Below are 12,307 nucleotides of genomic sequence, written 5' to 3' on the forward strand. Positions count from 1 at the left end.
TAACGATATCTTTGCTATATACTGATTATTGTATTTTAGTAAGGGTTGAACTCTTTAGGTTGATGTATTTTTTGTAGCCATGTTTTGCTTTCATGATTCTGTTTCTATATCTACTGGTTTGTTTCACACATTGTTGTTGCCTGTATTGATAGAATGGGATAGGAGTAGAACTTAATAAATCGTGGGGATAAATTTGTTGTCACTTATACATGTGCAAGGTTAATTTGATGTCACTTATGTATGTGTAGGGACTATTTTGATGTCACTTATGTAAGGTGAGGGATCATTTTGGGTCCCGATATTGTAAGTTATTAATTTCAGTGGTTTTGTGTGCAAGATCTACTACTCAAGAGGGATTCGTTGAGGGAATGATGAAAATTCAGAGAGCTAAGAAGGAAGCATGTGAGTACCTTTCCAAATGGAGAAGAGATGCATGGAGTCGGGCCTTCTTTCCTACCCAACCAAAATGTGACAACATATGTAATAATGCTTGCAAAGTATTCAATGCCAGAATCAAGGAAGCAAAGGGCAAACCAATTATCACACTACTCGAGGAGGTTAGAATGTATATCATGAGGATGATAGCCCAGAATACAATGAAATTCAGGAACCATGTTGGCTTACTGCCCTTGTTCAAACCACCAAGAAAATTCAAGAAATGACTATTCGCTATTTTCTGTTGAGACATTTTGGTTTTAGACATTGAATTTTATGCTTTCTTAGATCCATGTGTCAGGTGTATGTGTTTTGGATTGTAAGTTAAATGCTCTGTGTTGCCTTTTGATGGTGTCTGGCTCAACAATGGCAGAGAAGACGAAGGAGAGCAAAGAAGAAGAAAGAGAGTGGTTTCTAATAATAAATTGAAAATTAAGGTTATAAAATAATTTAAGGACTAAATTGAGTTAAAAAATGATAATAGCCACGTTAGATAGCCGTTACCATTCCAACGTGGCGTCTCTCCATACACGTCATCACGCTATTTGGGAATATTCTCTAGAAAATACTTCAGGGAGACCGTGAGTCACCTTTGTTAAATTCGAGAACAATATTGAGTCCAATACAAGTTTAAAGACGACTTTAAAGCTCGAGTACAAGTTCAGGACCACTCTCACATTTAACTCAAAAAAAAAAATCATACAAACAATTTCCACTATCAATAATAAAAGTTGTCATTGTGATACCAAAGTATTAAAAGATCTTTTGGGAAAACTCATTTTGATAAAACAACATGATTGTTGTTGCCTTATTTTAGTGATGCTGTCATCCATAAACGTACCACGCCTCCGTCATTGTAGTCATTCTAATAACCAATTGCAACTACTCTAACTGTTAAACACATACCGTTGGTCACTTTACAAAATTTGGGCCATTGATGGAATAACAGTTTCAATAGTTTTCAGTATTAATCTCAAAGGCATTTATCTTTTGTTATTTAGATAAACCAAAAATGGTGGATAAGGATGAAAATGAAAATAAAAATGAGAATGAGAAACAAGAAGATGAAAAGAGTGGATTTTTTCATGCGGTGAAGGATTTCATTCATGACGTTGGGGAGAAGATCGAGGAGGTAGTTGGGTTCGGGAAACCAACTGCTGACGTGGCCGCAGTACACATTTCATCCATCAATGTTGACAAGGCAGACCTTGTTCTTGATTTGGTGATAAAGAACCCAAACCCAGTGCCAATCCCTCTAATAGACATAAACTATTCGATCGAGAGCGGTGAGAGAAAATTAGTTTCAGGATTGATACCAGATGCAGGTACAATACATTCACATGGAGAAGAGACCATACAAGTTCCTGTCACTTTGGCATATGCAGATATCAAAAACACTTATCATGATATTCAACCCGGAAGCATTCTTCCATATAGGGTGATGGTTGACCTAATTTTTGATGTTCCTATTTTGGGAAGGCTAACCTTGCCTATGGAGAAAACTGGAGAAATTCCAATTCCGTACAAGCCGGATGTCAATGTTGAGAAGATTCAGTTCGAGAGATTCTCTACTGAAGAGACGGTTGCTATTCTTCACATGAAAATAGAGAATAAGAATGACTTTGATCTCAACGTCAATGCGCTTGAATATGAGGTGTGGCTTGGTGATGTGAACATTGGAGGTGCAGAGCTACCGAAATCCGCAACGATTGAGAAAGGTGGAATCAACTTCATTGATATTCCAGTGACCTTTAGGCCTAAGGATTTTGGATCTGCAGTTTGGGATATGATTAGAGGAAGGGGAACTGGCTACACCATAAAAGGAAATGTTGATGTTGACACGCCGTTTGGTGCAATGAAGTTGCCCATCAGCAAAGTCGGTGGTACTACGAAATTGAAGAAGAAAAAGGATTGTGATGGTGATGATGACAATAAGGTTCTTCAACTTCTTTTCTCAATATATCTTCCTCATCACTTTCGATTTTTCATTTTTCCTAGTTTCAAGAAAGCTGAACACTATCTCATTTAAAAATTAGAGTAAATGCTTTCGGTCCTTAATCATTTGCTCCATGAACTTCGCATCCTCCAACAAATATAAAAACTCAAATTAATTCTTATCTACTTTGATATACGTACGTTTTAGTCTCTGCAACAAGTTTTGAATAGATCACTTGCTAACGTGTTAGTCACTTTCTTGGTCAATTTCTTCATTATTGTAGGGACAAATTACTGATACATCAGCAAGTGATCTGTTTAAAACTAGTTGTAGAGACTAAAATGTACGTATATCAAAGTAGATAAGGACCAATTTAAGTTTTTATATTTGTTAGAAGATACAAAATTTATAAACAAATAATTAGAGACTAGAAAGAACATTTACTCTAAAAATTATTAAATAACTTAATAAAATTGACTAAATTATTATTTAACTAAAGATTCTCAACTAAGTTACCTGCACTTGAGTTTTTACCTTAAAAACAATGCATGATTGCATTCTAAATGTATTGGTTATTGATTTTTGTATGTGAATTTTTTTCCATGATATGTTAATTATTAGAGAGGAACAATAATAATCAACTATAAATATAAAAAAATCTAAAAATTATATTAAAAATTACAAAAAATGTAATAACAAAATTCAGATTGATCGGTTATGAGTTATTTTTTTATTATTATTCCCCAATTTTATTTTTACTTTTTTTTAATTTAGGATAAATGACTATGCGAAAACCGTTTTAACTTGAATTTTAAATATACTATGCATGTTAATATTCATGAGTTGTATTGCCACTAAATAAAAATGCCTTCTTTACTACAAGATGAAATTTTTGGCTTTAGTATTTAAATATTCTTTTGAATTTCATGCACCAATCTTGGTATCCAATTCTTTCTCAGATATAAATTCCAATATAACATAAGATACCTCAACAATTTGTGTTATGTGTTCCCTTAGTGTGTTTGCTTGTGCCATAAAGTTAATTCCTCAATATTTCTTGGTGCAGGATTGAAGAACAATTTGCATCAAGTAATCAGCGGTTGTTTAATTTAGAAAACTTAGTTCCACTAAAAATTAAAATTGAGAAGAGACCTTGAGTATAATTCAAGGCATTACTTCTTAGTCCTGATGGTTGTTTAATTAGCAAACATGTCAAATTTTGACGTAAGAATTTGACTGTTGTGTTAATATTCATTGTGGATATATATAATAGTTGTAGCTTGGGATGATCAAATACAAAAGCAAGTGGTATATCAGGGATGATTCTCGTTTTGTCGCTTTATCCCGCTGCCAATAATGGAGTTTATATGATTTGGATTTGTGGAGAATGAATTCCTTCGTCTTTTGTGTAATTGAGGATGAATAAAGAATGATTCATCGCGCTAACAAATATGCTTTACACTAATAAGAAACGGACGGCTCTAATGTTTTTTTAATTCTTTATAGGTAAACTACGAAAACATGCACGTATTTTTTAAGGAAGTCACTCAAATAAAAACGTCTAAAACGTCTTTTTTTAAATATATTTTTTATTAATTAAAATTTAACACATATAATCGATTAAGCCTTGTTATTTTTATCAAAATTAGGGTAGACAAATTAATTTAACCGAAAAAATAATGAATCAAATCTTGAACCGGTCTAAATTAATATTATTTTTTATAAAAAATGAGTAAAATACTCTTATTATATATATATATATTCTATAATAAAGGTATTGTAGTCATTTTCTATAAAAAATAATATTAATTTAGACAAATTCAAAATTTGATTCACTATTTTTTCGGTCAATTTAATTTGTATGGCATAATTTTAACAAAAATAACCTAATTTAATCATTGAGTTAAATTTTAGTTACTAAAAAATATCTTAAAAAAAGACATTTTAAACGTCTTTATCTGAGTGGCTTCTATTTTTTAATGTTGATATCGATAAAAATATTATAAAAAATAATCTAAAAATGTGTTAAAAATGTCTCAATGTTTTCAGAAATTTGCACTATTAATAAAATAATGTGATATGACTTAAATATCATAATTTTACTTACTACATAAAAAAAATAATTTTTTTCACTATCTTTCTTTTTAACATAGAACTTCTTAGTTTAGAGATGTGTATTTTTGTTATTTTTTAAATAATTTAAAGATATTTATTTTTTGTATAATTTGAGAGTATTTTTGTTGAAAATGAATTGAAGCAAAAGTCACTAAATATGGTAGTTTATAATCATTATATTTCAATGTCTTTTCATTGAATTATAATTCCATTTATCTAATATAGCATTTGAAATTAAATGAAAACAAAACAAAATGATAGATTGAAGTCATCCATGTACAATCATGCTTGTATTTATTAACGATAAATCTTATTATAAAAATTTTATGCACTTTTATGTTAATTTAGAATTTTTTAATTTAAAATTTTACTATTGGTATATGGGTGATCGGTTTATTTATTTTGTTCTACAATTTATACATGTTTATTATTAAATTTATATAGTTTATTTCACAACATCTTTTGGTTACGCCAATATTTATAAATTAAAGATTTTGAGTGAAAAATAATTATTGATATCTTATTATAAATTGACGAAATATCTATCTCATAGTTAATTTGAGCAGATAAAACTCATTGCAGAATTATTTATTTTTTATTTTTTATAAGTATTGACATACATAAGAACCTAAATAAGTTGGGGGATTACCATATCATTATTTATTTATCTTTTAATCGAGTTATAACTCATTTATTTTTTAAATTTAGCCTGGATCATATGATCGACAAACAAAGTTTTAGAGTTGTGATCTACTATCTCATAGTTCGGTCTTTATTGTACATTATGAGTCATAATTCGACTTTATTTGTCTTAACTTTAAGTTTGTAGCGAACAATTTTAATAACTATGTTGAATTTGAAAAACTTGAATTATTATGATGATCAAACATTATTAAAATATTAATTAAAAATTATTAATTTGCTAATTGCTTCCAATGGGTTGTTTGATATATTTGTTCAAGTGTGCAGGCAAACAATTTAGTTTCATATTGGGCCAAAAAGCAAATCAAGTTCACTTTGATTAATGAATTAATTTAGTCTTGTGCAAATTAAATATATCAAATGGTTGAATTTTGATCATTATGGCTGAATTATTATTATGTTGATTCGGCCAAAAATAGTACAGTAGTCCATTTTGGTTAAAATATTATTTTAGCAAATTAATTCAAACACAAAGTGGCTGAATTTTGAAATAAAGAAAAGCCCAAACCTCGGGTCCATTTTGATAAAAACAAATGATGGAGAAAGTGGCCCAAGAAAATTATAAGTTGATCACAAAACAAAGGGTTCATTTTGGATGAAACATGGTTCGGTTCCATTCACTTCGGTGGAATTCAAATTTTGATTTAATGGATTTGATGCATACTTCCACGGATTTCACATTCTTCATTTGATGGAATTCAAAATTTGATTAAATAGAGTTAATGCAGACATTGGTAACATGAGAGAGAAAATGCAATTGATTTGATGGTATTTAATTTTTACACGTTACAAAGCATGAAAGAGAAAAGTTGGTTTTAATTGAGTGTAATTGATTTTAATTTCCTTCTTTATTTTCTTTGAAAGCATTCTCTCTCTTCTCTCATCACTTTCGGTCATGTCATAGAAAAGAAGAGGAAGCAAGTTATCAGAATTATGACACTGTAGAAGTTGAAGCTAGGCACAAAGAAGAAGCCATAGTGATAATGGCATCAAGAAAAAGAAAATCTGAAGTATGGTGTGGCTGAGATCTTTACCACAAAAGGTAAGATGTGGTGAAGTAATCTCAAGCTCTCCATACCCGAAAATGGAAGAGATCTATTTCGGTCAGAGGAAGAAAATCTCTTGAAGCATGGCTCGTCTCTACTTTTGATCAACCACCACAGGAGGTAGCTACTGTAGCTACGCGGAGGAAGAGGTAGAAGATTAGAGCAGGAGGAGCTGTCAAGCATCAAGGACTCATCAAGGGCTAGAAATCCTTCTTGGGGAGCAAGTCAAGATGGAAGACCCAGATTGATGAAGATTGGTGTGAAGGGATTACATAGAGGTAATTGCATGTTGGGTTTTACACATTTGGTTTTCTCTCCTCTCTCTTTGGCCGAATCAGTTTGTTGCATGAAGAAGAAGAAGTTGGCTCGGTTCAACCGTTTCAACCTTGGAGGCTTCCCCTTCTATAATAAGGGTGAACAACCAAGACTTGAGACAAGGAGTGAAAGCACACGTTCGGGTTCCCATAACTCTTGGAGTTGTTTATTCTTCTCCTTCATGTCTTTCATTGAATATTTCTTTTTCTCAGTGAGTCTGTCTGTGTTTCATTGGTAAAAGGCAAAATGTGAGGTTTTGTAAGAAAAAGCCAATGAGTGGAAAAAGGCAGAGAGTTAAAGAAAAAGCCATTATTATCTCAGAAATTCTTTGTATGTATTTCTGTTTTGTTATTATGATCCTGAGGGGATTCCCTTGCAAGTTGAGTTAGCACTTTGCAGTTGAAAGCTTGGTAGGTGACCAAGTTAAGTTCAGGATTGGGGATAGATTTTGGACTTGTCTCGGATAGGAAGGGTAGTTCTTAGGGAGAAATTGGTGTCTGTAATCAAGTTTGATTATAGTGAAATTCCGTTACTGTTGTGATGGAGACTGGACGTAGGCTGCATTACACTTAGCAGCTGAACCAGGATACTTTTGGGTGTGATTCTCTCTTTCTCTTCTACTCCTTTTCTGTTTGTGTTTGTAGGAGATAAAATTGAAAAATATCTCCTAACCGGTTACGAGACAAAAAGAAAATGTCTCTTGACTTGACTAGTTATGAGACAAAAAACAGAAATATCTCCTGGAGCTATTCTAAAAAGCAGAAAATAACATTTAAAAAAAGAGGGCTAAAATTCAACCCCTCTTCTCTTAGCCATTAATAACCATTAAACTATTATTCTGACTTAATGAGCAACCATCGTAACATCAATTCTACCTATAAATTCTATATTTATAAAATTACATCTAATCTTATACCTCTTAAATACTTACTAATTTAAGTATTAAAGTATCTTTTACAAATATTCATTTACAGTCTTATTTGACATGGAATTATATTTTACTCACTCCACATGCATATTACAATAGCAAGACATGAATTATACTTTAAAAGTTCATTTACTTGCATAATTATCATACTATTATATCATAATGGTGAATAATTATACTAAAATTCACTTAATATAAAACCTTTTGATTATTCTACTATAACAAATCTTATTATTCTTTTATGATAGATNATTTTTTTTATTTAAAAGAGTATATGAAATTATACCTATAAATATATAAATACATATTATTTAATGATTAATTTTTTATATTTATAATTAGTTTAATACTAATAGAGGCAATATCTAAAAAATTTAATAACGAATAAACAAAATTTGAAAGATTGTTTTGACTATTTAGTCGATGTAATATTCCGGGTAGATCCTTAGCTGCTAAGAAAATATTTTTCTTCCTTAGTTGTGTGAAAATCTTAACCCCTTAATCTGTATCGAATTTACAATGCTTAAGAATTAAGGAAAGGATATATTCGAATGAGAAATCAAATTCAAAACAATATGGAGAAATTGTTATCCACTACACACAGTCCACATTAATTTCAACAAAATAAAGGTCAACCCATAATCGAGAATCCAATTTACAATAAAAAATATAAAAATATATTTTTAAATATTAATAGTTAATTATTTATTAGAAATAATAAATTCAGATACTTCTATTAATCCTATAATAAAAGTCAACGAATTATAATTTTTTTGTTATTTATAGTACCTCACAACTCGACAAATTAAAGATTAATTCGTCGTGAATCTAAATTTTATTTAAGAGTTTATCACTGACCAATACATTTTCTTAAACGGACGAATAAACCAATAAATTAATCACACGACCAACCCAAATTGATTAACAAATTATAATTTAAATGACATATTTTTTTCTCTCTACTTAAAAATTTTGGATTCTGAGTGTCACTAATAATTTAAAAAAAAAAATCGTGCAGCAGAATCGATGCTCAATGTTGTTGGGGCCCACAGCCAGATCCAAATAAAAAGAGAAGCCCAAGGCCCTAAATTCAGAAAGCAGAGAGAAAGAAGCGTAATGGCAGCAGTGGGTGCACCTCGCGAAGTAGCTGGAAACGAGAACAGCCTCGAGATCGATAGTCTTGCTCGCTTTGCTGTTGATGAACACAACAAGAAACAGGTTTCTTTCTCTCTCTTGCGAAGATCGCTTTCGCTTTGGTTTTGGTTCGTTTTGTGTGATTGATCATGATTAGTGTTCGATTTTGATTTAATTTTAAAATAATTTGGGTGGTTGTTTTGGATTTTTATCTAATGTGACGAATTAAATTGGGAATGATCATGCAGAATGCCCTTCTTGAGTTTAAGAGGGTTATAAGTGCTAAGCAGCAAGTTGTTGCTGGGACCTTGCACCACATCACTTTGGAGGCAGCAAGTGGTGATAGTAAGAATGTTTATGAAGCCAAGGTTTGGGAAAAGCCATGGATGAACTTCAAGGAGGTTCAGGAGTTCAAGCTTGCTGGTGATGGCTCCAATGCTTAACCAGGTATTTTATTGCACTACATGATTCCTCCTGCCTGCAATTTTCTTTTCAAGTAACAATTAAAAGTGCGTATTATTATGTTTGCAATTAGTTTGGAAACAAAGTTTGGAATGAAACAGAAAGATTCAGAGAGACAACGATGTTAAGTTTACAATTGGAAAAGTATCGTGTACCAATATATTATCTGCTAATTTATTGCCAACAATAATTAATTATTATATTTTAAACACATATTTAAGGAGACACATTCAGGAGATACATATATAAAGACACTTCCAATAGACACAACCACAAAGACACTTCTATTAAATACAGTCATAAACAAGAGTTGGTAGAAGTTGGCAGAAATGCTGTTGGTAACGTAGCAGGATTGGTTTACAATTAGTTTCTGGTCGAATGCAGGGCTTTATCATGTCATTAATTGTAATGCTTCTGCTTTTGATGGATTCCATCATATTGCTGCCTTAAAATCTGAACTAGAAGCTAGAGTGTGAGTTTAATTTCTTTCTAGTTGAAGGGAAACGGGGTTGTTGTGCTTTATGTCAAGTAAAGGTTCCTTTGAATCCGTAAGATTAAACTCTCATTGTCATTTTAATATTCGTTATGAATTTGCTGACATAGTCATGATGCATTAGTAGATCCATCTAATAGCAAGACTAACATAGCTTACAAAGTGAACAACTTTTGAAATCTTCAGAAACCCACGTGATGGTGCTTCTAAACTCAAGTATCAAAGTGAAACTTTACTCAACTTGAGCCTTTTGATGTAGAGCTCCTTAAGATAGGGCTATTCAGAGCCTCGACCCACGACTCTAAGGTCCAAAACATCTATAATAATGTGCTTTGAGAAAAGAGGTATTACCTTGTGAGAGTACGAGTTCATGTGCAAAGACATCACAGCCAAGCTTACCCCCTCTCAAAATATCTCACCAATTTTTTTTCTTTTATTTTCATCTTTCTTTAAGGGGGAAAAGAGAAAATGTTGCCTCACTATTGGGATTTTTTTAAATAAATAAGAATTTTTCTTATTTATAGACATGTTTATGGATCTTACTTAGTCCAGCAAGTTTTTGACTTTATCAGTGATTAGCTTTAGCAGTCAGTTAAACTTTCATTGTGTTTTCAAATCTCCCTCAAATGAATGAGACAATTTCAAATCTAGTTTTACACTTAGGTTGTAGCTGGCTGGCTCACCTGGGGTTTTTAAATTTCTTCCTTGAATTTTCAGGTTATTGAAGCTGATGACTACCTTGGCTACAAGTTGAAAATATCAAGATATCAAAGCGTGTTATGTATAAAATAAATGATACACATTGACACCTATTTTACCTCGATGTAATATTTGAAGTCATAATTCATAACAGTGAGCGCGGTGTATGCATTTGGCAGCTTATGATTACCTGCCAGAGCTTTTATGTAATATTTTGATATGAAACAAATAACCTTACGCAAAGTCCACAAAATTTGACATTCTATGCTAAAATGTACTAAAATTAGTCATTAAAATTAGTTATCAGTATATATAAATAAATTAAATCATACATGTATTTATACACAAATATATTAGTGGTCGATTTTAGTATATGAATAACAATTTTAAAATCGCATTACCTCACCCAAAGGAAATGCGAGAGAACAGAGGGGGAGGTAGTATTAGGAAGTAGTATTATAGAATTTAATTCATCTAAGTCGCTTGCTATTCTGTTTAATGCTTAGTTTAAAAACGTGTAGCATTGGAAAGTATCACATCTCAAAATTTTAGAAACTTAATCCTAATTAATTTAGTATTAGTTTTTATTAAATTAAGGGTAATTATATTATACCATTGATTGTTGACAATAATTAAGTTCAGTTTATTTTAAATTAAATTTAAATTTAATTAGTGGCGTATAATTTATGGTTAATTTTTATATGAAACGTGAAAATAATTAATCTAAAACAACGATTAGTATCTAAGTTTTCTAATTCTATGGTATTTCTTTATTGTTTACATAATTTAAGGGCCAAAACGAGCCATTTATGTTATTTGTTGAAAGAATAATTCGAGTATATACAGAACAAACAACACTCAATCAAAAGTAAATATTGTTTATGTGAAATCCAACTCTTGAATTTTGACACTCTCAATAAGAATAAAACTAGGCAATAGAGAATATAAAAATCACTCAAGAACAAGGAATAAAACTCGAGCTTCAATCTGTTTTCTTGCTTTCTTCCTTCGACGAAATCTTCGTATGTAAGAATGTTGATATCTTCTTCATGGAGGAATACTTTCCCCTTATTGAAATAGTTGTTGCACATATCTTGGTTAAGACCGTTAGTATTGAATAAGGAATTTTTTTCTTCTTTTGGTTGATAATTAGTGCAGCAACTTTTTTGTTATATAGATCTGATCTTTGGAGAATATTCCTCTATCATGGCTGTTTTCATAATCTTGGCTTGCTGGTTGATTGTCTTTTATTGATTTACAAATAAGACCAACAATGCTTACAATAGGAAGTTAGTTATAATAGGCAAATTTAATATGTTTGTCATTACTAAGGTTAATATACAATTCTTAACACAAGAGTACTCTATAAGTATAACGATATATATGTTTCTTGATTATAGAAAATTATGATGAGTTCCAACCAAAGAAAGAAAATATTCAGAACAATTTGATTTTCAATATCTATTAAGGTGATTCAATGTACTATTAAAGAGATAGTCGGTGTAAAGTTGTTAATCGGATATATACAGAACATTAAATGATAGTATAAAATATATTGATTAAAATATATACAAATTAATATTAAATTAGATGTATTTTTTATTTAAAAAAATTTATAATACAAAATTTTTTATATTAAAGTTGTATAAAATTACATTTTTATTTATTTTTTTATTTTTGTATTGTTTTAATTGATGGACTTAGTCTTCTTATGTGGTGTTTGTTCTTTTTTTTTATTTTCGATTGTTGTTAGACTTGTTTTTTTTATATATTCTTGTGAAGACATGTTCTTTCTAAAATGTTAACTTGTATACATTTTTTATTATTTTTTTAGTTCCATCCTTATATCTGTGTTCTTCATTTAAACATGTGTCTTGGATTCATTTATTTTTCTTTTTCTTTAATCTCTTGAAGTTTATTCTTATAATAAAAAAATATAAATGAGTAATATAAATAATATTTTAAATAAATAAAATTTTTGTAGTATTACTTGTTAGATTTGTTGTAATAAGGGTTAAGTTTAGTATTTTTTGTTGGAATAA

At 30.4% G+C, this 12,307-nt stretch overlaps 2 protein-coding genes across 2 annotated transcripts; both read left to right on the top strand.

The window, feature by feature from the left end:
• The first annotated feature begins 209 nt into the window (after window positions 1-209).
• Window positions 210-3,558, top strand: LOC107482357 (uncharacterized). The gene is made up of 4 exons (XM_021139658.2): window positions 210-238; window positions 338-402; window positions 1,437-2,371; window positions 3,438-3,558. Exons 1-4 carry the CDS (start codon window positions 210-212, stop codon window positions 3,441-3,443), a joined length of 1,035 nt encoding a protein of 344 aa, XP_020995317.2. The 3' UTR covers window positions 3,444-3,558.
• Window positions 3,559-8,532: 4,974 nt separating this feature from the next.
• On the top strand, window positions 8,533-10,448 carry LOC107482485 (cysteine proteinase inhibitor). The gene is made up of 3 exons (XM_021139659.2): window positions 8,533-8,695; window positions 8,860-9,058; window positions 10,284-10,448. The coding sequence occupies exons 1-2, from the start codon at window positions 8,594-8,596 to the stop codon at window positions 9,052-9,054; spliced, it is 297 nt and encodes a 98-aa protein (XP_020995318.2). The 5' UTR covers window positions 8,533-8,593; the 3' UTR covers window positions 9,055-9,058; window positions 10,284-10,448.
• The last annotated feature ends 1,859 nt before the right edge of the window (window positions 10,449-12,307 follow it).

The sequence above is a fragment of the Arachis duranensis genome, chromosome 4 (genome assembly GCF_000817695.3).
Source record: "Arachis duranensis cultivar V14167 chromosome 4, aradu.V14167.gnm2.J7QH, whole genome shotgun sequence".
Classification (NCBI taxonomy): Eukaryota; Viridiplantae; Streptophyta; class Magnoliopsida; order Fabales; family Fabaceae; genus Arachis; species Arachis duranensis.

Bases quoted from the DNA above. Each gene is read 5' to 3' on its own strand.
- LOC107482357 (XM_021139658.2), top strand. From the start codon at position 210: ATGTGCAAGGTTAATTTGATGTCACTTAT. The intron at 239-337 runs GTATGTGTAGGG...TTTGTGTGCAAG, and splicing joins GTTAATTTGATGTCACTTAT to ATCTACTACTCAAGAGGGAT. The intron at 403-1,436 runs GTGAGTACCTTT...TTTGTTATTTAG, and splicing joins GAGAGCTAAGAAGGAAGCAT to ATAAACCAAAAATGGTGGAT.
- LOC107482485 (XM_021139659.2), top strand. From the start codon at position 8,594: ATGGCAGCAGTGGGTGCACCTCGCGAAGTAGCTGGAAACGAGAACAGC. The intron at 8,696-8,859 runs GTTTCTTTCTCT...ATGATCATGCAG, and splicing joins ATGAACACAACAAGAAACAG to AATGCCCTTCTTGAGTTTAA.